This window comes from Eretmochelys imbricata, chromosome 2 (genome assembly GCF_965152235.1).
Source record: "Eretmochelys imbricata isolate rEreImb1 chromosome 2, rEreImb1.hap1, whole genome shotgun sequence".
NCBI lineage: Eukaryota > Metazoa > Chordata > Testudines > Cheloniidae > Eretmochelys > Eretmochelys imbricata.
Genome location: NC_135573.1, coordinates 60,189,459 through 60,214,824, shown reverse-complemented (window position 1 = coordinate 60,214,824; position 25,366 = coordinate 60,189,459). Strand labels below are relative to the sequence as shown.

The 25,366-nt window shown below is 43.0% G+C and overlaps 1 protein-coding gene across 1 annotated transcript in view; it reads left to right on the top strand.

Annotated features, from left to right (window-relative positions):
• PREX2 (phosphatidylinositol-3,4,5-trisphosphate dependent Rac exchange factor 2) overlaps nt 1-25,366 on the top strand; it is a 290,326-nt gene that overhangs the window by 110,043 nt on the left and 154,917 nt on the right. The window contains exons 9-11 of the mRNA XM_077808977.1: nt 3,819-3,968; nt 8,641-8,785; nt 14,698-14,798. Of these exons, the coding sequence (XP_077665103.1) occupies nt 3,819-3,968; nt 8,641-8,785; nt 14,698-14,798 (396 nt within the window). The remainder of the gene's footprint in view (nt 1-3,818; nt 3,969-8,640; nt 8,786-14,697; nt 14,799-25,366) is intronic.

Below are 25,366 nucleotides of genomic sequence, written 5' to 3'. Positions count from 1 at the left end.
TGTTGTCTGTTTCTTTAAAAAAAATTCAGTTATATATAATTGTTATATAGAAAAGTATAGTTATAATTATATACAAAACAAACTATGTTAAAAAAATCATTATTTAGATTGTAAAGTCAAGCACTCAAAAGTTAGGAAATGCCAGATTTGCTATTGCTGCACAATCATAATTCTCTCCCCTTGTGCATCCATTCCGTGCACTGAATGAGACTGGAAAAAAACAGTATTATGATCATGTAACTAAAAACTGTCCCATAATTCATGTGCACGAAGAGCTGAATTAACATTGCATGAGTAACTCTGTATCTGTCATTTACTAGTTTTTGTGTGCTTTTTGATGATTTTGAAACCTACATACCTTAATTTAAAATATTTTTATAGAATTTCCTAGTTTTTTAAAAAAAATAAGGGAAAAAGAAGAAAAACAAATGCTATTATGTGCAACTGCAACACGTCCCCTGTTGTTCATAATCAACAGGGTTTGAACCCCAGAACTTTGGCACTGCCCGACTGCTACCATTTGAGTTGCAGGGCTACCTATGTTAGCATTAGAAGGTTGTTGTCTCAATGAAGGGGATGGGCTGCTGGTGCCATGTGCTGGGTCTGTGGGCCAATCAGAGGAAGCCTGGTTAAGTCAGGCTCTCTTTCTTTCCTCTCCTCTGAGATAGGAGAGTTCCCACCTCATGTGGTTCCCAGAGAGGAACAGATGGATCCCTGGGACCAAGTGCTGAGTCTGCGGATGGCTGTGGAAGGGGCCTGGCCTGGTTTTCCTACCTTGCCTCTCATGCTACAGTTGCTGTAGCAGCTCCCAGGCTTTCCCAGTGCCGTGTGTGCTGATGCTTTGGCAACAACATGGTCCCAGCCTTAGAATGTTCATGTTGAGTTATTATTTTGATATGCTGCCAGACTTTTCCTGAGGCATGCAAGTGACAGAATAACACAAAAGAAGGGAAATGTTTTTTTTAAAGAGTTTATAACTCATCAAAACTTGAGTGGCAATACATGGGACGGTGCGAGCTCACTCCTTGGACCCAAGAGCTTTCCACACACCAAATTTCAAAGACCTGCTGAAAACAATGGAGATGTTAGAGCTTCTGAGAAAAAGGTTTTAGCAATCTCCTGTAATAAAAATTTTAGGCAACCTAAATATAGGAGCTGCTGCCAGCTCCCACTATAATAACATCATATAAAATATGGAAGTATTATCTTGTGATTATGGAACTGGTCTGGAAGTCTGAAGATCCGCATTCTTTTTCAAGCTCTGCAATGGACTTCTTGTGTGACTTTGGGCTAGGCACTTAGGCCCAGATCCTCAAACGTATTTAGGCTCCTAAATCCCACTGAAATCAATGTAAGTTAGGTGCATAAATATCTTGGAGGATCTGGGCCTTTATCTTTAACTGCTTCAATTCACTATGTTTTAAAGTGGAGATAACAGTATTTCCCTTGCTAACATAGTTGCTGTGAGGATAAATATATCACTGTTTGTTTGTTAGGTGTTCAGATACTACAGTAATAAGTGCCATAGAAAAACTTGTAAATAGTATAATAAATATAATGTTATAAAAATTATTGTAAATTTCTCCTTCTCACACACTTATACTCTCTCATACATACTTTTGAGCACCAGAACGAGTCTTCAGCTGAATATTTAGACATCAGTTTCCTGATTCTCTGAACAATAAATTCTGACAGTTACTGATGTTTCCCAGCCTGTGTATACAATACTTGGCTGCATTCCATCTTATTAAAATGCAGAGTTATTGAAAGGATACCAGCATGTCTGCTGAGATTTATGATAAAACTCAGCAAGCATTTCAGCAAAGCTTTCAGTTTTGGAAAATCCCATCTCATTATACAAAACTGGGCTGAATTATGAAAAAGGATTTGCAAAGTATAAGCTCTGAAGTTATTAGGATGGTTTCTGGCTGGCCTTTGGATTTTCCTGCCTCTTAAAGAAAGTTAGTGATGAGAGACTGTTGACCTTAATCTTTTTTTATTGCACAGTGGTAGTTAATTCAAGTTTTAATTTATATTTTTCATAAAATGATTTTTATTGTCACTTGGGTTTTGCAGATATTTCTGCCCAAAGGAAAAGCAGATAATTCGGTAGAAGGATGATCATTGTAGACAAGGACACTACTTTTGGTGTGAAAGATTCCTTGTTTAGCAGATTTCCAGATAAGAGTCATAGACGAAAGTGCTAACATCAAAAATTTAAAGACATGTAACTAAAAAGGAAGTAACATTAATGAATAACAAAATGTATAAAGCTTGTTCATAAGATAGAATATGGTAAAGTTAATAGATTTGAAAATTCAAGATATTTGAAAACAAAAACATACTATACTGTATGTGCTAATGCTGACATTTCTGTATTTGGAACAATGGGTTATAGGTAAGGCTACGTTTTAGTTACGGATATTTTAGTAAAAGTCATGGACAGGTAACAGGCAGTAAACAAAAATTAATGCCCGTGACTTGTCCATGACTTTTACTATATACCCCTGACTAAAACTTGCGGGGGTGGGGGTAGGGTGAGGGAGGGTGACCTGAGGGTTGGGGCTGTGGGCGGGCATTGGCACACGGCCTGGAACCCCCACTGGTGCTGGGGTGTGTGTGGCGGGGACAGCAGGCTCCCTACCTGGCTCCGTGCCTCGGACCCTAGCAGCAGCAGAGTTTGGGTGTGGGAGGGGGTACGGGGTTGGGGCGCAGGACAGGGTGAGGTGGGCTCTGGGCAGCACTTACATGCGGGGCTCCCTGGAAGCAGCAACATCCACCTCGCTGAGCTGCTAGGCAGAGGCGTGGCCGCCTCCACCTCTGGGCACTGCCCCTGCAGCTCCCATTGGCCACAGTTCCCAGCCAATGGGAGCTGCGAAGCCAGTGCCCTCGGTGGAGGCAGCATGAAGAGCTGCCTGGTCACGCCTCCGCCTAGCAGCTGAGCAGGGGATGTGGCTGCTTCCAGGGAGCCCCCCAAGTAAGTGCCACCCAGAGCCCACCTCACCCTGCCCTGTGCCCCTCCCCCCTCCCACAACCAAACTCTGCTGCTGCTGCTGGGGGTGGGTGGGTGGGTGGGTGGGGGAGGGCCTGAAAGTGCCCTAGCAGGGTCCGATGCGACTGGTGCAGGGGCTGCCTGAGGTGCCCTTGAGCCAGGTGCACTGGCTGCTGCAGAAGTCACGGAGGTCATGGAAAGTCACAGAATCTGTGACTTTCCATGACCTCTGTGACAAACCTGCAACCTTAGTTATAGGTAATCAAATCTGGTCTGGAAACCAAACCCATTTTATTATTTTGTTCCTTTCTATTTGTACTAAAGTTAACCAATAATTCTTATGATATCTTCTACTTTATTCAGCTAAAGCCCAGTTAAGATAACTCCTTGTTAGCTGGAACCAAGGTCTGCTTTGAAATGGAGACTTGAACTACCTTCTCTGAGCTTAGTTTCCTTGGTCGCTCCAGGTCAAAGCTGAGGCACAGGCACACTGGTCGTGTGGTGTGGGAAAGCTACAAATAATGGATCATCTGTGGTTACATAGAGAAATTCAGGCTCCAGTGCTGTCAATCTAACACTACTGAAAAACACTAAATTCACTGAAGGCTTCTTTGGCAGGGAATACAGTATATGGAAATACAACATAGCTTACAATCTGTGTGGATTTCGATTGTCAAAGTTAGAGATACAGTACTTTAAATTCCTTGTTCTTCTGTTTGTTACAGGAAGAGCTGAGGAATTATGGTGGGGAATCTAATAAAAAACAGTCATATTTTAATTCATTTCATGCTACTCTGAGAGATTTCTCTCCATTATCTATTTCCAGCTGACTATCATAGCAGTGGCCACATTGTTGTTAATGGCTGGAAAATCCACAACACAGCAAAGAACAAATGGTTTGTATGCATGGCAAAAACTCCTGAAGAGAAGCAAGAATGGCTGGAAGCTATTCTAAAAGAGAGAGAGAGAAGAAAAGGTAGGTGAATAAACTTTACATTGCATTTCATTTCTGGCAGACCATGTTACATTTGTGTTTTCATTAAAAGTACAGCCAAGTGGCAATCTCTAGACAGGGCAGACTCATGATGTTGGGTCAAATTGTCTGTGAAGCACTGGTGTAATACCTACTTGAAACACATAAACCAAATTTCAACCAGGAAGGACATCATTGCTGAATGTGACTCCAGCCATGTGTACTGGTAGCTCATGCTATTATGGCAGTGGTCCCCAAACTTTTTACCTTGCGCCCACCCTTAGCTTGGTCTGCAACCCCTCTCCCCTGAGGCGGGGCTGGGAGTGGGACTGTGGTTCCTGGAGTGGGGGCTGCGGACAGCGGTAAGGGAGGCAAGGTTGGGGCCACAGATGGGGATGCGGCCAGGAGCAGAGCCTCTGCTGGGCCCCAGACGTGGGGCCAGCAACCGGGGCACGGAGCTTCGGGCACAGGGCTGGCAGCCAGGGCCGGCAGCCAGGGCTGGGAGTGGAGCTGGGTGATGCTCCCTCCCCGTTCCCTGTGGGGGCTGACCTAGGCCCCAGCCGCACTCCCCCAACATGTGTCTCCTCTCCCTGTAAGGGGCATGCCCCACTGTTTGGGGACCTGTGAATTATGGGAATCTGACAGCTGCCTTGGTCTGAAGCTTGACAGTTCCTGGGGCAGATCTTCAGCTAGTGCCATTGAGGCCAATGGAGCTATGACAATTTACACCATCTAAGGATCTGCCCCATAATGTCTGCTAATGTATGTGTATTTACTGGTGCTATCCTGGGACGAGCTACCTATGCTTTTGAAATGAGCCAGCTGGCTGTATTGAGACTTCGTGCAGATGAGCCACCCTCCAGGTAATGCAAATGACAACTAGCTCATAACCCTGAAATGCTAATAAATGTGAGCTAGCCTCACTTAGTGGCCCACCATTGTCACTGGGAAGGCAGTGTAATTTGATACATCAGTTCTTCATGATCCTGATTTGCGGCAAAGGCTATCTTCTGAAGCATAAAACCAGGAAATGTACATTTCCCCTCTCCACGAAAAGTTACACCAGAAATAAAAGTATGAAGTATGACATCACCCCTATATCCATATCACACCCCAAATGGAGGAAGGTGAAAATCCACACCTTAGGCAAAATCATTCCTAAAAAGCAAAATGTGGGTAGAAGAACCTTAGACAAAATGTCAACCTGATTTCAAAAGTGGCCATAATCCCAGGTACTCATGGTGAACATGGTGCAGAGTAAGAAACTAAGCCAATAAGAGACAACACAGCACCAATTTACATAGCACTAACTTCAGCTTCCAGCAAACATATCATAGCAAGTAACAAGATATGGAGTCTTGATGATGAAAGGAAGCATGACCTTGTGGTTGGGGCACTGGTCTAGGGCTCAAGAGATCTGGTTTCATTTCATGTCTCTGTCACAGATTTTCTCTGTGACCTTGAGCTAGTCACTTAATCACTCTGTGCCTCAGTTCTCCATAATGATGATGATAATACGTTCTTTCTCCCATCCTTTATCTGCCTTTTTTATATGGGTTGTAAGATCTTCAGGGCAGGGACTGTCTCTTACCATAGGTTTATATAGCACCAAGCACCCCAATCTCCACTGGAGAATCTAGGCACTAATATATAGAAGTACTGATAATAAATATGTAGAAGTACTAATAATAAATAATGGTGAAAGGGCTTAAACCTCAAAGGACTCAACATTTGAAAGGGTGAGTGTGGAAACAAAGGGGAAACGCAGGTGCATAAAACAAGAAAGAAGTCTATATGTTTTTGGTTTAGGGCCTTTCATACAACTTGGTCAGAGAGGTTTCAGCCAATTAGGTCAGACAACCTGGGTACTATTCAACTTGATTTGCTCTGCCTCCTGACTGACAGCTATAGTTCACTCATGAAAAGTGAGGCCATTTGAAAAGTGTTTCATGTTAACATGCTGTCAGTTTTTATTACCCATTTTGGTGCTATTGAATTTTGCTATTGAGTTTCTTCCAGTAGAGATGTGCCTGATGATGATCAGATCCCCATGCAGGCTTCACTGTGCCAAATCAAAACGCAAGATTTGAACACTCCAGAACTTTGGATTTCAGAATGGAACTTTATAATATAGGCCCATATTGTCATGTCTGCAGTTTCTCTCAACTAATGGTTAATAGCAATACTTTTGCCCCTGAACATATAACTACGATATAAGGAGGAAGTAAATAGAAAGAGAAAGGGGAAGGGGATGGAATGGCAGAGGAAGAGATAAAGAGAGACGGGGCAACGGTCATATTGGGTCCCAGCACAGAATCTAACAAACAGTTCCTTAAATGCTCGTCTTCTGACAACTCATAAACTTGCTCTATCTCCTCCCACCCAGACAATTTCCAAAACATCTGTATAAACACCTCTTATGAGGCAGGATGCATCAACTTAATTACAAGTAGGATGCCAGATGACTCATGAACCAAACAAACATCTTTACAGAATTCAAATACTCTAAAAGTAACTGTAAACAATTTCCCATTCACCATGAATAAAAAGATGCTTTAATTCTATGTTTACTTAATGAGACATGAAACCAATTTTTTCTGTTTTATATGTGTGCAATTCAGTTTGCACGCACAAAACTGAGAATAGAGTTTGGCCCACTTTCTAAAAATCGAAAAGGGGAGAGACCCAGTTCATTTAATTAAGGTCATAATAGTCATAATTTGAAAAATTGTAGTATATGCTTTTCCATAGTCCCTCTAGCAACTATAGGATGTAAACATTATGGACTGTAGCTAAACTTTTTCAAGCTGTTTTACAGTTAAGCAACTTGTTACAATTCTAATTCCAATAATGAAAGAGACCTGGTTGCTTTATCTTTCCATCAAAAGTTGTGCTATTTAACTGCTATAACTCCAGTCTATCAGTGTGTTGTCTAACAGATCAATTTAGAATAAGGCTTGCTTCCTAAATGCCTTACTTAGGCAAAGTTCTCATTGACTTCCTTAGAAATTTTGCCCAGATAAGGAGGTTATGAGCAGATGCTTTCCTTTGTGGAAGGAACTAACTGACACACAACCAGGAAATCCAACATGAAACTGACCAGTGGAGAAACTCTTATAGTACAGATAATGATTATAAGAAAAAGACTTGGACCAAAAGAAACTGAGCACAGAGAATGTTGATCTCCTGGGAGGTGGGTCCCTTTCAACTCCTTATCTAAACAAAAAGGACACCTTTTTTTTGCTATGGCAATCTTTCCCAAATAAATAAGCTGAAATGCTAAATCAAAACCAGCTATGTGAAAGATATTCAGAGAAATTCAACTTATATTGGTTCCTAATTCTGCCTAAATCTGCTAAATCAAGGTAAATACTACTGAGCAAGATGGAAAAGAATGCTATAGCTGAAGTATTGGGTTTATTGTAGCTATTAATCTTCTAACTTGAGCTGTGGACCAGGACCATTTTATATCACCATGTTTCTGGTGTAATGGGAGCTCCAACCGTATCAGGAAATTTTTTATAAAAAGGATTTTAATAGAGTTTGTTGGCTTTTATGCAAACACCTAGGGAATGCAGTAAGATACATTCAAGCTGTCTGTATTAATTTAGTAGGAGCATATTCTCAAACAAGATTTATGATGTTGTGCATTTACTCCTTTATTTTAAAAAATAAAGGCAACTGATACGAGTGTAATGCATCAGGATGCCATTTGACCCATATATTCTAAGAGCAGTATACTGGTTAAGTTGTTTTTCCTCAGGAGTGAGCATACTTGTATTGGTTATTCCATTTGTCTAGATTATCAGTATCAGGTTAATGTTTAGTGAGAAACATTTCTGTATCAATGTTAAATGCTATATTTTATCAGCTTTTTTCCAACTAATGCCACTATTATCTTTGTTTTGTTTATATTTGCAGATTAAAAAAATTAAATAACCTACTACTCATACAGAAGATTTCCAGTTTTTAAAACTGATAAAATCTGAAAAAAACCCAGATAAATTGGGAATGTTTCTATAAAATACAAATCAAAAATTCCACATTGTACAATTTTTGCAGAGTTCAGAACTGTTTATAGGGAAAGCAAGTTAGCTGTGATGATTTCCAATACTTTCTGGGGGCTTCATGCGTGGTCAATACGTCATACAGTTCAAGGAATATATGTTCTGAACAACAATAAGGCTATCTTTTACTCCAAAGAAGTAATAATGGGCCCATAATAAAAACACAAAAAATGAGGAAAAAATTAACAAACTGAAAAGCATGTAATTTTTTTTGTAAAAACTGTGAAGTAAATAAAAATTCAAACGCTATTTCCATTTGTAGAATAGGGTGAACTAAACTTGCCTTTCTACAGTGAAGGGTATGTGTGAGGATTAGTCTTTGTATAGAACTTTAAAAAGATAAATTTATAAATGTATAAATAACATTCTAATATATTCTCAGATATTTTTGGAATATTTTATTGTTTAGTTCTAAGGGGATTAATTGTTCATCTTAATAGTAGTATCTAAGTACTCATAAAGATAATTTCATGTGTCCAGTTATGACTCTGCTTTTATACACTTAAATATTTATTTTTTATGCTTGTTACTTATATCTAAAATTTGAAAGATAATGGTGATAGCGAAATGTTTTATAAATACAAAAGCATTTTGGATTTTTTTGGCAGGTTTAAAATTGGGTATGGAACAAGATACTTGGGTGATGATCTCTGAGCAGGGAGAGAAACTCTACAAAATGATGTGCAAACAAGGAAACCTAATAAAAGACAGGAAAAGAAAACTAACTACTTTCCCCAAATGTTTTCTGGGAAGGTACGGTATGCATTTTTATCATTTGGATTTTAAGCAGCTAGAAACATGTTTTAAATCTTCTATAGTATTATCTATAATTAAGGTTGAAAGAAGCTTCCTATTATAGGCCCAATTTTCTTCCATTCCCTAAATTAACCAAAATTTAAATCAATCTGCCTGAAATTTCACAGGTACAATTTTATTCCAAGGTAGAACTTTTCTGGAAGATAGATGTAAATTGGCAAAGGCACATTGGAGGTATAAGTGTACATCAGATGAAGTGGTTTCACTTTTTGAACTTGGAACATTTTCCTAACTTATTTGATTTATTATAACTTCAGAATGGCTTGGCCTCAGAACCTCAAAATAGTTTTAGCTGTCAGTCTTATGCCTTTCAAGAATTTTTTGTTCGTTTGGAAGGAAAGTCAGGAGTTATTAAATTTGGTTTATTAGCAGCCCTGCATGTTGGTTTTAAGGACTTTAGAAAGTCCACTCCTGTTTGAGGTAAGCCTCTTGAGAATGGCATATGACATGTGAACTCCAGAGAAGGAGGAAGTTGTGGTTACTCTAAAAATGAGCCCATGATGCAAAGTTCTGTTCCAACCTTTGTCCTTCACTAACCCTAAGAAAGATTAGCACTTATGAGACATTTACAGACATCAGTTAGTGTTTCCACACAAGTACTTAGTGAGGTAAGCATTTAACATTGCCCCTATTTTACAGAAGACAAAATGAAAGCTTGGAGATGTTAAATGACTGTGCCAAAGTCACTCAGCTAGTGAGTGCAATAACCAAAATTAAAGCCCATGGGTGAAATCCTGGCTCCAGTTGAAATCAGTGGCAAAACTCCAATTGACGTCAATGAGGCTAGCATTTCACTCCATCCCTCCTGATTCATAATGTAGTTGGCATGGAATAAGAACAAGATGCTCTTTGATGTAAATCACTTGGTCCATAATATTCAAAACTGGCCTCTAATTTTGGATGCACAGTCTAAGATTGCTTAGGGCCCTATATTTAGCGCCAGGAAAATTGTTTATACTTATTGAAATTCTCTATCAAATAAATATCACTATATTACTTGCTATGATTGAGAGTATCATGTGTCTGTTTTGAAAAACCATTAAATATGCACTATTGTTGCAGTAATGTATCTAAAATATTTGTACTTATTAATGCTGTTACTTACTGTTATAAAGAAACACACCTAAGGTAACTCTGGTTTAATTTCCAATTTAGTATAGCAATTAGCTGTCTGAATTTTACGAGCTACCAACAGGCTGATGTTAATAGCTCATGCCCGTTTTTATTTGTTGCACGATGAAAAACAGTCAGTGGTGAAGGACATCAAAGTTAGTTTCATAGTAAATTAAAAATAGGAGGAAAACATTTTTTAAAAGTACATGATTTACTAAAGTGGTAGAGTAGACCAGTATGTGACAGGGTTTAGGCTTCAACAAGGAATAATATTTTAGAACTATAACTTGTGCAGTTATATGCTAAATGTGGAGATTAGATTCAATTATTAGTGTGTGAAACAGGGATTTTAGTCTTGCATTAAGTGCAAATTGCAGTTCAGTCTGAAGTACAGAGCAGTATCAACACCTCCACACTATATATACAGAAAGAGGGAGAGAGAGAACATTATGGTCTGATAGAAAGTTTCTATTGATAAGATTTAGATGGTAGCTTTAATCATAAGTGGCGACAACATACGTGAGCTGTGTACATGATCCCAAACAAGTGCTGATGAACTTTTTATACTACATTACACCATATTTTAGGTTACAGGAAATCTATTTTAGAAATACCGCATTGTAAAACATTTTGATGATATTTGCATTCCTCCACCAGTAAAGCCAAGTTACCCTGAAAAGTTAGGAAATGCTGAATTAGTTTCCCAGGCAATCTTAATTAACTCTTCCCTTGTGCGTAAGCATTATAATACAATCTGTTATGACATGATTACGTACATTATGTATTTTATCCCCAAAACTCTTGCCTCAATCATTGCACAGGATGGACAGTGCTCATTTAATGAGCCATTAAACAATATTTTATTTTTTCCTTGTTCTTCAGTGTGTGGTTCCAGGCCTTATTTACTGCACACTATTCAAACCCTGCTCTGAAGACAGAATTATGAATTTTCTCTTGTGCTTTTTTATGATCATCACAATAGTATCTCTGTACTTTGCAAACATGAACTAATTTATTTTCACAACACCTGTGTAAGGTGAGGAGGTGTTACTATCCCCATTCTAGAGATGGAGAACTGAGGTATAGAGAGATGATTAAGGTCAAAAGTTTCTATTAAGTCTGGTTGCCCAATTTAAGACAACTGAGACCTGAGTTTTCAGAATACTTGGCATTATATAGCATTTTATGTTCAAAGCACAACTCCCATAAACTTGTGAGGACTCGGCACTTTTGCAGCTCAGAACCTGAGGTCTCAAGTTGGGCCCGCAGAAAATGAGGAACATACAACTAGTGACCACCTATGAAAAGTTTGGGTTAAGTGAATTTGCTAGCATCATACTAGAAGTCTGTGGCAGAGACAGGGATAGAATCCAGTTCTCCAGAGCTGCATCTAACTGTCTAAACCATGAAACCATTCTTTCTCTTCCTGCAATCCCTGCCTCATTCACAACACACTTTCCAGTTTCTTGCACATATGGGGCAGGGGTCCACTTGTATTAATTGAAATGGAGTATGTGGATCCAAAGAGTTAAAAGAGCTAATATAACCCTGTCTCTGTCCAACATTAAACAGTGAAAAAACAGGGTTTGCAATTTGGTATACAGAGAGCTCAGCCTGCTTAGCACCCTGGCAAACACACCATTAAAAATCCTTTTTAACCTTTTATTAAAGATACAGAAGAGAAGGAAAAACATTTAAAGCATTTGAAATCTGAAGTATTAAGTAAGGCTTTCATTCTAACAACATCCCTTATTCCCTTTCTCTCTAGCTTGAGAGAGTCTTTAGAAGAAAAAGAACCCCTCGTTTAACAGTCTCTTAGATGGTATTAAAAGTGTTAATAACTGTCCTAGCTTGAGAGAGTCTTTAGAAGAAAAAGAACTCCTCGTTTAACAGTCTCTTAGATGGTATTAAAAGTGTTAATAACTGTCCTTTGGTGGGCGGGGGGCGGGGGGAAGAATTCAGTTGAGATGGGCTGAAGCTGCTACTGTTGCTCTTGTTAAAATCCGATCCCATTTCCCGGAAGACAAAACGAGGCAAATACACACACACACAAAAGGAAAGAAAAGAATAGCAAAGATAGAAAATGCCACTTCTGTCTCTGATGTTGACTTTCACTTGCAGCTTCAGTGCTGGAAAAGCACAGGCCCAACATGCAGTATTATCAGCTTCTTGGAGACATGGCAAACTTGTACCTGCATTGGGGTGTTTAGGGCATTGCTTTTAGCTGCAACTTTCAAGTCAAAGGCTTACAGCAGTGTTGCAAAATATAGAGTCTTGGCTGGGTAAGCTAGACGCTTATTAGAGAGAAAGGAAAGAGAAGAAATAAGATAGGGAAGCAAAAGGACATGCAGGTAGCAAACAAAGTCTCGCATCCCAGGCGGTGTTTGGGATTCAGCTAGAGCTGGTGAATATGGCAGTGTCATCTGTGTCCCTCTCACCCAGTCTGGTTTGGACATCCCTCAGGATCAGAATGATGGAGGCCCCCGGGGTCCCAGGAGAATGTGGGCTAGCAGCCTTGATGATGAAGCTTGCTCCAGTACCCATATTTTCTCCAAAGTCTCTTTCTTTAGGGACCCAAAAAGGGAGTAAGGGGTGGAATAGCCAATCACCATGTTATTACATTCACCAATTAGGCCTTAGTTCTGACACACTAATTTTGGTTCATTGATTTCTTGTTCCACGTTTTCTCTTTTACCAAGCATAATCTTTACACAGTCCTCAAGTTATAGAGATTTTTATTCTGGACTAATTCAGTCTTTCTGTCTCACTTTTCATACTCTTTCCCCTTTAACATTTGTTGTTATAGGTTATTGTGACCTTTTATAAACTTACCTTCACTTTTCACAGTTGAGCTCACAATTAGACCCAATTATTACGACAATCCTACAGACCAGAGACTCCTTCACACACACAGCCCTGATTCATCCCCAGAGCAGACCATGCTGTGAACTGAATAAGTTAGGGGTCCTGTGTTAGAAATAGTATGTGATCATGTATTAAAAGCCTGTATTATAATCCAGACACAAAAGGGTGGTGAATTAAGGTTACAAGGGCAACCTTAATTCTGGCACTCCTAAGTTTTGTGTGTTTGACTTTGCAATATCAATAATATTCTTTTAATGTAGTATTTAATGTAGTATTTAATGTGTAATTTCCTAGGTTACTAATAAAACATGTATTCCATCATGTGGCATCACATTGACACCCACATGCAATATCAGCAGGGTTGGAAACGTTAAGTCTACCACACAGACTTCTGCCACTTGACCTAATGGAGTGACTGATAATGATAGTAAGTTGACACCCTCTAGATAACTAGAGAAAGATAAGACATATACTTTGCCAGTGAATTTCACAGATATTTGCTGACAGCAAAGGAATGATGAGACTCAACAGTCTTGGGTTCCATTCCAGGTTCTGCAGGGGAATGTGCTCTTGTGGGCACAGACTCTTTTGGCCTGTATCCATCCCAGTCCTGTCTCTTCTCCACCCTGGACTCTCATCCTAGTCCTATTCTTTTTACGTAGCCAGTCCAGTATCCACTCCTCAGTTTTCTCATCCCAGTCCTAGTCTCCTTGCTTATCTGTTCCCAGCCCTGATTCCTTGTCTCCTCCCGCACCTGGCTCCTTAACTGATCTGTCTCTCCCCTCCCCCGTGATCTCCAGTTGCCTACTCTTCCCCTTCCCACATTTCTGGTCCACAGTAGCTCCTGGGCTCTCTCATCTGCTTTCCTATGAATGTTTCCCTCCCATCACCTCCTTTCCCCTGCTCTACTGGTTCTGAGTCCCATTTCCTTGTCCAGCCAGTCCCAACATCTCCCCACCAGCCTCCAGTGTCCCACTCCCACTCCCAGACTCTTTTATCCCAATCTATCTTGTCCCCTTTGCATTTGAATTAGGAAATTTCCTCATCCACACTGCCAGGGCTCAGCAGGATGGTCACTGAGAACACAGGAGAGAGAATCTTCAGTCTCTCAATTCTGATGCCCCAGGCCCACCATGGCCTACAAGGCCCAAAGCTGCAGTTACAGAGAAAGCCCTACTCTGACACCTGGATCCGAAGCTGGAGCATGACAGAGCATAATAACCTATCCATTGTCACTGAGCAAGTCTCTACTGGGCATATACAAACCGAGATATTTATATACTTGTAACTTGGCCAAATTTGGGTGGATTTTCCCAGAGATGTCAAAAAACACATCCATCACACAAAGGACATCTGCCCTCTGCCAAATTTCAAGTCCCTGCTCTAAAGAAGAGAGGCATTTAAAGGGTCTCAGAAAAAAAAAAAACACCATGAGCAAGACAACATATTTTCCTCTAATCTTGTTGTCAGAAGTAGCTGAACTGTTCTGGCAGAAATTTTCCAGAAAAAATTTATCCTGTGGCAGACACCCAGCATGGAAAATTTCAGCCTGACAGTTAAAGTTTGGCAAAGTTATAAGTAACTGAAAGTAATTATAAGGGTCTTATAATGGGAAGTATCCCTCAACCTTAATAGGAGTGACTACCAGCTCTGAGTATAATAAATACGAGTGGAAAATGAGAATAAGGTGGAAATAATTCTGTTATGCAGAATATTTTGAAGAGTGTTATGTCTGTATTAATACTGCTCATTGCAGTCTGCTAAATTAATCGTGTGGGGAATATTATACAGTATTGCTCTCTTGAGTTAAAGCCTTAACAATATTGGAATTGTTTTGTATGTGTGTGGTTTTGTTTTGTTTTTTAATCTAGTGAGTTTGTGTCCTGGTTACTGGAAACTGGAGAAATACACAAATCTGAAGAAGGTGTTCATCTTGGCCAAGCTTTATTAGAGAATGGCATTATTCACCATGGTAAATATATTTTATTTCAACATATGTACATATTTTAAAGGTAATTTATGTTTGTATTTGTTGTTATTTTGAACATTATTTTCTGATTAACACAAAACTAGTTTGTCAGTACTTACTGTTAAAGGGTGAAGTCCTTCATAGGGTAGTAGCATGGTGGGGACCCACTCCTACCTTCTACTAAGGGTTCCTACCTCTGTGAACCCTAAACAACTAGGGTATCTGCCCCATAATTCAAAGCCAAACTTGCTTTCTTTCCTTCTCAGGGCCTCTTCCTAGGTACCAAATTGGCCTACCTGGAGAGTCTTTTCCCTTGGGTCTTTCTGACCTCAATTCTGGGTTCAAACATCTTCACTCTTGGAAGAAGATATCCATAGATCTCCTTTCTGGGCCTTTTTCTCACTTCTGGCAGGTTTCTCCAGTCCACCAAGGTTCTGATTCTACCTTGGGGACCTCCCTGCAAGTCTAACCTCACTCTAGGCTCTCCCACACCTGTGCCAAGAGTAGTCTTTTGTATATTACCAATACAAAGCATTCAAAGATTGTAGTCAGGCACCAAAAAGTCATGAGATTAAAGAAAAGCAATAAATGTAGGGTTCTTTTTATTTGTCTTCTGTTGTTGGAGAATTTAGGGTTCGTGTTTTCAGGCTTCTTCTCTGCGGCAATGAGGGCTAGAGGTTTTTTTAGAAATTGAAAACTGAGGTAATAACACAATTGCAGCAGTTAATGGTTTTAAGAACCCCCTACACTCAAAAAAACCATGCGAGTTGGCAACACTGCCTTTGTAATGGTGAGGAAGCTGTCACTTGACTCTGGCACCTGTACTTGATTCTCAGCTTGGCCTGCTGATCCTCAGGGCTAGTCTACATAGAAAAAAAGCCTGCAGTGCCTGGTACACACTAACTACTCTGCACAAACTCCTTATGTGGCTACTAAGGGTGGCTTCGTACTCATTAGAGTAATAAATTTGGAAGTCTAGTAAGCTAAACTGCCTGAGGGCACTCTTAAATTCACACTAAGAGTGTCCACAAGGGGAGTTAGTGCAGATTAGCTACTGTGCTTTAAATTCACACCCTAACATACTGTGCACTTACTTCTGCATGTAGACAAGCCCACAGTGGAACATTGATTCTTAAAAGGGCCATGCTTTGGAACAGGGTTGGCTGGTGCAGGCCGCACTCTTCCCCTCCCTCTGACTTAAAAGGGGACAGACCACTATTATATATTCCTGAAAATATATTTTTTCCCTACAAAAAGGGAAGTGACATTTATCCAGATTAAACCCATCTAAGTACTTATAGTGCCCATATCTCAGCAGTATAGGTCTGATCCAATCCAACTCCCATTCAGGTCAATGGAATGACTCAGAATAAATATAATGGGAGTTGGATCAGGCCTTACCTGATTGCTTGCCAAGTGATAGGTAGAACTATAGGTATAGTTGTCTAACACTTTCCATTATAAGACTTTGATTTCAGTTGCTTATAACTTTTCCAAACCTTAACTGTTCAGGCTGATATTATCCATGCTGGGTGTCTTCCTCAGGCCGATTTTTTTTTTTGATTTTGGGAAAATTTTAGCAAAAATGTTTCAGCCATGTCACAGATGGAGGTTAGGGAAAAATACATTGTTTTGCCCATGTTAAAAACATTTTTCCAACTATTTCATAGGGAAGCTCTATCACCTCACTACTTTGGAGCAGGGAGTTAAAATTTGGTAGTGTGTGGCCTTTGGGTCAGGGATGTGCTTTTTGCCATCGCTGTGAAAAGCCACCCAAATTTTGCTAAGTTATAACCCTCTGAAAAATCAATTTGCACATACTCTGAGTATGCTCAGTTCCACCACAGCCAACCAAACTGTGCATGCAGTATCCTCACAGAGCAATGGAACATGCTTCTGCCCTAGGGTGCAAGGACTAAATAGGATTTTCCTGTAATTGTTCCTCCTGATAGTCAGAGGCTGCAGTGTCACCAACATGAGAACTGAGAGCAGGAAGACTCTCTTTCCTGTGTTCTCAATGTCCTCCATCACTGCCCCCCTGCTGGCATCCAGGCAGAGTGGTGGAGAAAGAGGAAGAGAATTAAATGCAATGGAGTAAGGCAGAGAAAGCTTGGTTAGGGTGGGAGGACACGAAGAACAGAGGGCAATGGGGGAATAGGCACTGAAGGGGCTGGATAGGGGCACAGAGGGCAAGAATAGGAGTCTGGAGGGGGAGATAAAAGCAGAGGGTGGCAGACAGGCTGCAGCAGATGGGTCAGAAGGTTTTATAAGCATTAGTTCACACTCCCCTCCGGAACCTGGATCTGAACGAGGATTTCTGAGTCTCAGCATTCCTCTGAGGTCAGGAAATACCTGAGAAACCCACTGGCAAAGTGTGTGTCTCATCACCTCCTCACGGTTGGTCCATATAGAGAACAACAACCTGATCTGTTACTCTGATAGCTGAAGTGGTAGAGGTTTGTGCTATGGATGTAAAGTCCCAATCCTGTTGATCACCCATATGAGGATCTATATGCTCCCCGAATAGAAAGAGCCCATGATTACTTCCCCATTGGGATTGACCAGAGAGTTTCCCAGATTCTCTGTAACTGGTGTCTGTCCCTCCATCCTCAGGATGCTGGGGGGACCATTTTACAGCATGACTGCATCAGCTGTCACTCCCTCTGGGAGTCCCCAGTTCCCTGTATTAGTTTTGCACCTTTTCTTTTTCACAAAGCTCCTCTTCCTTCTTCAACTGGTGCCACTTCTTTCTCTCCTGCTCTCGTGAGTGCAGTCCTTTTCTCCTCTCCTCCTCTCTTGATACCAAATGTTCTCTCCTCCTGTCGATCATCCTGCAAGTCTAAGGGTATGTCTACACTACGGAATAAGGTCGAATTTATAGAAGTCGGTTTTTTAGAAATCGGTTTTATATATTCGAGTGTGTGTGTCCCCACAGAAAATGTTCTAAGTGCATTAAGTGCATTAACTCGGCGGAGTGCTTCCACAGTACCGAGGCTAGAGTCGACTTCTGGAGCGTTGCACTGTGGATAGCTATCCCACAGTTCCCGCAGTATCCGCTGCCCATTGGAATTCTGGGTTGAGATCCCAATGCCTGATGGGGCTAAAACATTGTCGCGGGTGGTTCTGGGTACATATCATCAGGCCCCCGTTCCCTCCCTCCCTCCCTCCTTGAAAGCAAGGGCAGACAATTGTTTCGTGCCTTTTTTCCTGAGTTACCTCTGCAGACGCCATACCACGGCAAGCATGGAGCCTGCTCAGGTAACCGTCACCGTATGTCTCCTGGGTGCTGGCAGACGCGGTACGGCATTGCTACACAGTAGCAGCAACCCATTGCCTTCTGGCAGCAGACGGTACAATACGACTGGTAGCCGTCATCGTCATGTCCGAGGTGCTCCTGGCCACGTCAGCTGGGAGCGCCTGGGCAGACATGGGCGCAGGGACTAAATTTGGAGTGACTTGGCCAGGTCATTCTCTTTAGTCCTGCAGTCAGTCCTATTGAACCGTCTTATGGTGAGCAGGCAGGCAATACGGATTGCTAGCAGTCGTACTGTACCATCTTCTGCCGGGCAGACAAGAGATGACGATGGCTAGCAGTCGTATGGTACCATCTTCTGCCGGGCAGGCAAGAGATGAGGATGGCTAGCAGTCGTACTGTACCATCTTCTGCCGAGCAGCCATGAGATGTGGATGGCATGCAGTCCTTCTGCACTGTCTGCTGCCAGCCAAAGATGTAAAAGATAGATGGAGTGGATCAAAACAAGAAATAGATCAGATCTGTTTTGTACTCATTTGCCTCCTCCCCCGTCTAGGGGTCTTATTCCTGTAGGTCACACTGCAGTCACTCACAGAGAAGGTGCAGCGAGGTAAATCTAGCCATGTATCAATCAGAGGCCAGGCTAACCTCCTTGTTCCAATAAGAACAATAACTTAGGTGCACCATTTCTTATTGGAACCCTCCGTGAAGTCCTGCCTGAAATACTCCTTGATGTAAAGCCACCCCCTTTGTTGATTTTAGCTCCCTGAAGCCAACCCTGTAAGCCGTGTCATCAGTCACCCCTCCCTCCGTCAGAGCAACGGCAGACAATCGTTCCGCGCCTTTTTTCTGTGCGGACGCCATACCAAGGCAAGCATGGAGGCCGCTCAGCTCACTTTGGGAATTAGGAGCACATTAAACACCACACGCATTATCCAGCAGTATATGCAGCACCAGAACCTGGCAAAGCGATACCGGGTGAGGAGGCGACGTCAGCGCTCTCACGTGAGTGATCAGGACATGGACACAGATTTCTCTGAAAGCATGGGCCCTGCCAATGCATGCATCATGGTGCTAATGGGGCAGGTTCATGCTGTGGAACGCCGATTCTGGGCTCGGGAAACAAGCACAGACTGGTGGGACCGCATAGTGTTGCAGGTCTGGGACGATTCACAGTGGCTGCGAAACTTTTGCATGCGTAAGGGCACTTTCATGGAACTTTGTGACTTGCTTTCCCCTGCCCTGAAACGCATGAATGCCAAGATGAGAGCAGCCCTCACAGTCGAGAAGCGAGTGGCGATAGCCCTGTGGAAGCTTGCAATGCCAGACAGCTACTGGTCAGTTGGGAATCAATTTGGAGTGGGCAAATCTACTGTTGGGGCTGCTGTGATGCAAGTACCCCACACAATCAAAGATCTGCTGATATCAAGGGTAGTGACCCTGGGAAATGTGCAGGTCATAGTGGATGGCTTTGCTACAATGGGATTCCCTAACTGTGGTGGAGCCATAGATGGAACCCATATCCCTATCTTGGCACCGGAGCACCAAGCCGGCAAGTACATAAACCGCAAGGGGTACTTTTCAATAGTGCTGCAAGCTCTGGTGGATCACAAGGGACGTTTCACCAACATCAACGTGGGATGGCCGGGAAAGGTACATGACGCTCGCATCTTCAGGAACTCTGGTCTGTTTCAAAAGCTGCAGGAAGGGACTTTATTCCCAGACCAGAAAATAACTGTTGGGGATGTTGAAATGCCTATAGTTATCCTTGGGGACCCAGCCTACCCCTTAATGCCATGGCTCATGAAGCCGTACACAGGCAGCCTGGACAGTAGTCAGGAGCTGTTCAACTACAGGCTGAGCAAGTGCAGGATGGTGGTAGAATGTGCATTTGGATGTTTAAAGGCGCGCTGGCGCAGTTTATTGACTCGCTTAGACCTCAGCGAAACCAATATTCCCACTGTTATTACTGCTTGCTGTGTGCTCCACAATATCTGTGAGAGTAAGGGGGAGACGTTTATGGCGGGGTGGGAGGTTGAGGCAAATCGCCTGGCTGCTGGTTACGCACAGCCAGACACCAGGGTGGTTAGAAGAGCACAGGAGGGCGCGGTATGCATCAGAGAAGCTTTGAAAACCAGTTTCATGACTGGCCAGGCTACGGTGTGAAAGTTCTGCTTGTTTCTCCTTGATGAAACCCCCCGCCCCTTGGTTCACTCTACTTCCCTGTAAGCTAACCACCCTCCCCTCCTCCCTTTGATCACCGCTTGCAGAGGCAATAAAGTCATTGTTGCTTCACATTCATGCATTCTTTATTCATTCATCACACAAATAGGGAGATGACTACCAAGGTAGCCCAGGAGGGGTGGTGGAGGAGGGAAGGAAAATGCCACACAGCATTTTAAAAGTTTACAACTTTAAAATTTATTGAATGCCAGCCTTCTTTTTTTTGGGCAATCCTCTGTGGCGGAGTGGGTAGTTGTCTGGTGGCCCCCCCACCGCGTTCTTGGGCGTCTGGGTGTGGAGGCTATGGAACTTGGGGAGGAGGGCGGTTGGTTACAAAGGGGCTGTAGTGGCAGTCTGTGCTCCAGCTGCCTTTGCTGCAGCTCAACCATACACTGGAGCATACTGGTTTGGTCCTCCAGCAGCCTCAGCATTGAATCCTGCCTCCTCTCATCATGCTGCCACCACATTTGAGCTTCAGCCCTCTCTTCAGCCCACCACTTACTCTCTTCAGCCCGCCACTTACTCTCTTCAGCCCGCCACCTCTCCTTCTGGTCATTTTGTGCTTTCCTGCACTCTGAAATTATTTGCCTCCATGCATTCGTCTGTGCTCTGTCAGTGTGGGAGGACAGCATGAGCTCAGAGAACATTTCATCTCGAGTGCGTTTTTTTTTCTTTCTAATCTTCACTAGCCTCTGGGAAGCAGAAGATCCTGTGATCATTGAAACACATGCAGCTGGTGGAGGAAAAAAAAGGGACAGCGGTATTTAAAGACACATTTTATAAAACAGTGGCTACACTCTTTCAGGGTAAACCTTGCTGTTAACATTACATACATAGCACATGTACTCTCGTTACAAGGTCGCATTTTGCCTCCCCCCACCGCGTGGCTACCTCCTCAACCCTCCCCCCTCCGTGTGGCTAATAGCGGGGAACATTTCTGTTTAGCCACAGGCAAACAGCCCAGCAGGAATGGGCTCCTCTGAGTGTCCCCTGAAGAAAAGCACTCTATTTCAACCAGGTGACCATGAATTATATCTCACTCTCCTGAGGATAACACAGAGAGATAAAGAATGGATGTTGTTTGAACTCCAGCAAACATACACTGCAATGCTTTGTTGTACAATGATTCCCGAGTACGTGTTACTGGCCTGGAGTGGTAAAGTGTCCTACCATGAAGGACGCAATAAGGCTGCCCTCCCCAGAAACTTTTTGCAAAGGCTTTGGGAGTATATCCAGGAGAGCCGCGAATGCCAGGGCAAAGTAATCCTTTCACATGCTTGCTTTTAAACCATGTATAGTATTTTAAAAGGTACACTCACTGGAGGTCCCTTCTCCGCCTGCTGGGTCCAGGAGGCAGCCTTGGGTGGGTTCGGGGGGTACTGGCTCCAGGTCCAGGGTGAGAAACAGTTCCTGGCTGTCGGGAAAACCGGTTTCTCCGCTTGCTTGCTGTGAGCTATCTACAACCTCATCATCATCATCATCTTCTTCGTCCCCAAAACCTGCTTCCATATTGCCTCCATCTCCATTGAAGGAGTCAAACAACACGGCTGGGGTAGTGGTGGCTGAACCCCCTAAAATGGCATGCAGCTCATCATAGAAGCGGCATGTTTGGGGCTCTGACCCGGAGCGGCCGTTCGCCTCTCTGGTTTTCTGGTAGGCTTGCCTCAGCTCCTTCAGTTTCACGCGGCACTGCTTCGGGTCCCTGTTATGGCCTCTGTCCTTCATGCCCTGGGAGATTTTGACAAAGGTTTTGGCATTTCGAAAACTGGAACGGAGTTCTGATAGCACGGATTCCTCTCCCCATACAGCGATCAGATCCCGTACCTCCCGTTCGGTCCATGCTGGAGCTCTTTTGCGATTCTGGGATTCCATCATGGTCATCTCTGCTGATGAGCTCTGCATGGTCACCTGCAGCTTGCCACGCTGGCCAAACAGGAAATGAGATTCAAAAGTTCGCGGTTCTTTTCCTGTCTACCTGGCCAGTGCATCTGAGTTGAGAGTGCTGTCAAGAGCGGTCAAAATGGAGCACTCTGGGATAGCTCCCGGAGGCCAATACCGTCGAATTGTGTCCACAGTACCCCAAATTCAAGCCGTCAAGGCCGATTTAAGCGCTAATCCACTTGTTAGGGGTGGAGTAAGGAAATCGATTTTAAGAGGCCTTTAAGTCGAAATAAAGGGCTTCATCATGTGGACGGGTGCAGGTTTACATCGATTTAATGCTGCTAAATTCGACCTAAAGTCCTAGTGTAGACCAGGGCTAAGGTCTAATGCTTTCATGGTCAGGATTCCTGGCTTCTGTTGCCAGCTCTGTTACTGATTCACTGGGTGATTGGGGATAGAACACTCACCTGATTTGTGCCCCGTTTTATAAAGAATTAGAGATCACAGACAACTTACTTCTGAATCTCTCCACATGGATTTTTATTGGACCAAATCAAGCCAAATACCTATTGTGTTCTATGGAGAATGAACAGGAGAGACTGAGAGGCCACCAATGCCTGAAAGCCCTGCAATGGCAGGGAACTGAGTAAGAGATATGCCCAGATGATCCTTATAAGTGATCCTGCTCAGTGCTGCAGAGGAAAGCAAGAAATCCCCAAAGTCTCTGCCAATCTGACGTGGGCAAAAAATCCAAAAAACGGGCAATTAGTTTGACCCTCAACATGCGAGCAAGAACCAGCGAGCCAAGTGTCTGGGAACAAAGATCGCCTGAATCACATCAGGACATCGGTCCACCTCATGTGCTGTGCTGCCTCCAGCTGTGAACAATACCTGATATTTTAGAGGAAGGCAATAAAACCCCTAATCTGTATCTGGCCAATTGTGAATCAGAAGGGAAAAAATCTTTCCTGATTCCTGCAGCTGACCAGCCCTGAATCATGAGATTTGATAGTAGTCATTGTTTCAATGCTGAACTGCAAGATCTCAACATGGTGAGGGCAATGAAGAGCTTCCTATTGTCACCATGGCCTAGAAGGAAGGGGTGTGATGGCTTTTCCAGGCATTAAAGGCAAGGATGCAGGACAGTGGTCGAGTTAATATAAATCATAGAATCATAGAATATCAGGGTTGGAAGGGACCTCAGGAGGTCATCTAGTCCAACCCCCTGCTCAAAAGCAGGACCCATACCCAATTAAATCATCCCAGCCAGGGCTTTGTCAAGCCTGACCTTAAAAACTTCTAAGGAAGGAGATTCCACCACCTCCCTAGGCAACGCATTCCAGTGTTTCACCACCCTCCTAGTGAAAAAGTTTTTCCTAATATCCAACCTAAACCTCCCCCACTGCAACTTGAGACCATTACTCCTTGTCCTGTCCTCTTCCACCACTGAGAATAGTCTAGAACCATCCTCTCTGGAACTACCTCTCAGGTAGTTGAAAGCAGCTATCAAATCCCCCCTCATTCTTCTCTTCCGCAGACTAAACAATCCCAGTTCCCTCAGCCTCTCCTCATAACTCATGTGTTCCAGACCCCTAATCATTCTTGTTCCCCTTTGCTGGACTCTCTCCAATTTATCCACATCCTTCTTGTAGTGTGGGGCCCAAAACTGGACACAGTACTCCAGATGAGGCCTCACCAATGTTGAATAGAGGGGAACGATCACGTCCCTCGATCTGCTTGCTGTGCCCCTACTTATACATCCCAAAATGCCATTGGCCTTCTTGGCAACAAGGGCACACTGCTGACTCATATCCAGCTTCTCGTCCACTGTCACCCGTAGGTCCTTTTCTGCAGAACTGCTGCCTAGCCATTCGGTCCCTGGTCTGTAGCTGTGCATTGGGTTCTTCTGTCCTAAGTGCAGGACCCTGCACTTATCCTTATTGAACCTCATCAGATTTCTTTTGGCCCAATCCTCCAATTTGTCTAGGTCCCTCTGTATCCTATCCCTGCCCTCCAGCATATCTACCACTCCTCCCAGTTTAGTATCATCCGCAAATTTGCTGAGAGTGCAATCCATACCATCCTCCAGATCATTTATGAAGATATTGAACAAAACCGGCCCCAGGACCGACCCCTGGGGCACTCCACTTGACACCGGCTGCCAACTAGACATGGAGCCATTGATCACTACCCGTTGAGTCCGACAATCTAGCCAACTTTCTACCCACCTTATAGTGCATTCATCCAGCCCATACTTCCTTAACTTGCTGACAAGAATACTGTGGGAGACCGTGTCAAAAGCTTTGCTAAAGTCAAGATACAATACATCCACTGCCCATTACTTTGACAAATCCTGGGGAATAGTGCCTTTAGTGAGCTCTGTGGCTACGCAACATAAATCTGAAATGTCACTGTCCTGAAGAGCTCTCAAACTACATAAAACAAGAGAGAAGCAGAAAAATTCCATCTGATCTCTGCATTGTGGTGTCAGAACAAACCACATTCGCTGTGCTGTGTCCCTGTCAGGTGTGCCGGGCTTGGCTTATGGGCTCTGATCTCTCTCTCTCTGGATATATATATAGGCTAAGGATGCTTATGCACAGATAGAAATGTGGAAAAATACATTATTTTAATAAAAGTACTAAGTTCTTCTGGAGTTTTTACTGTGCTTGTCCCTTCACCATTCTGAGCCTCGGGATAGGAGAGATGGCAATGGAAAGGTGGTGTCTTTCCCAGTCGGATATCCCAAGGCTACCATTGCCATTGTAGCACCCTCTTAAAATTGCTCCTGCCCAAGGACATTGCTGCATTTCAGCTGATCTCTCCCCAGACCAATATTCTAGTCTTTTTGCACATCCCCACCAACTCCAAGCAGAACTGAGTCCTTATTATTTCCTTTACAGCAGTTATTTCCTGTTTCCTTTAGAGGGAATGTCAAAGTAATGGGCAGTGGGGCCAGAAGCACTCACATGGGCCACAGTTTTATTCTTTTCTAAAAAGTTTTGAATCAAGACATTTGAGATATGAAAAAAATGACCCTTGAATAGGAGGGTAAATGGAACAAGGGACCCTTCACCCCAAGGTCTTTCTTTGTCCAATTTTCTAGGTTTATTCAGTCTCCATGTAACCTATTTTCTCTCCAGTTCCACACCTCACTCACCAGATACCTGGACCCCATGACTCCTGAATTTAACAGGGATTTTGAATCTGAACC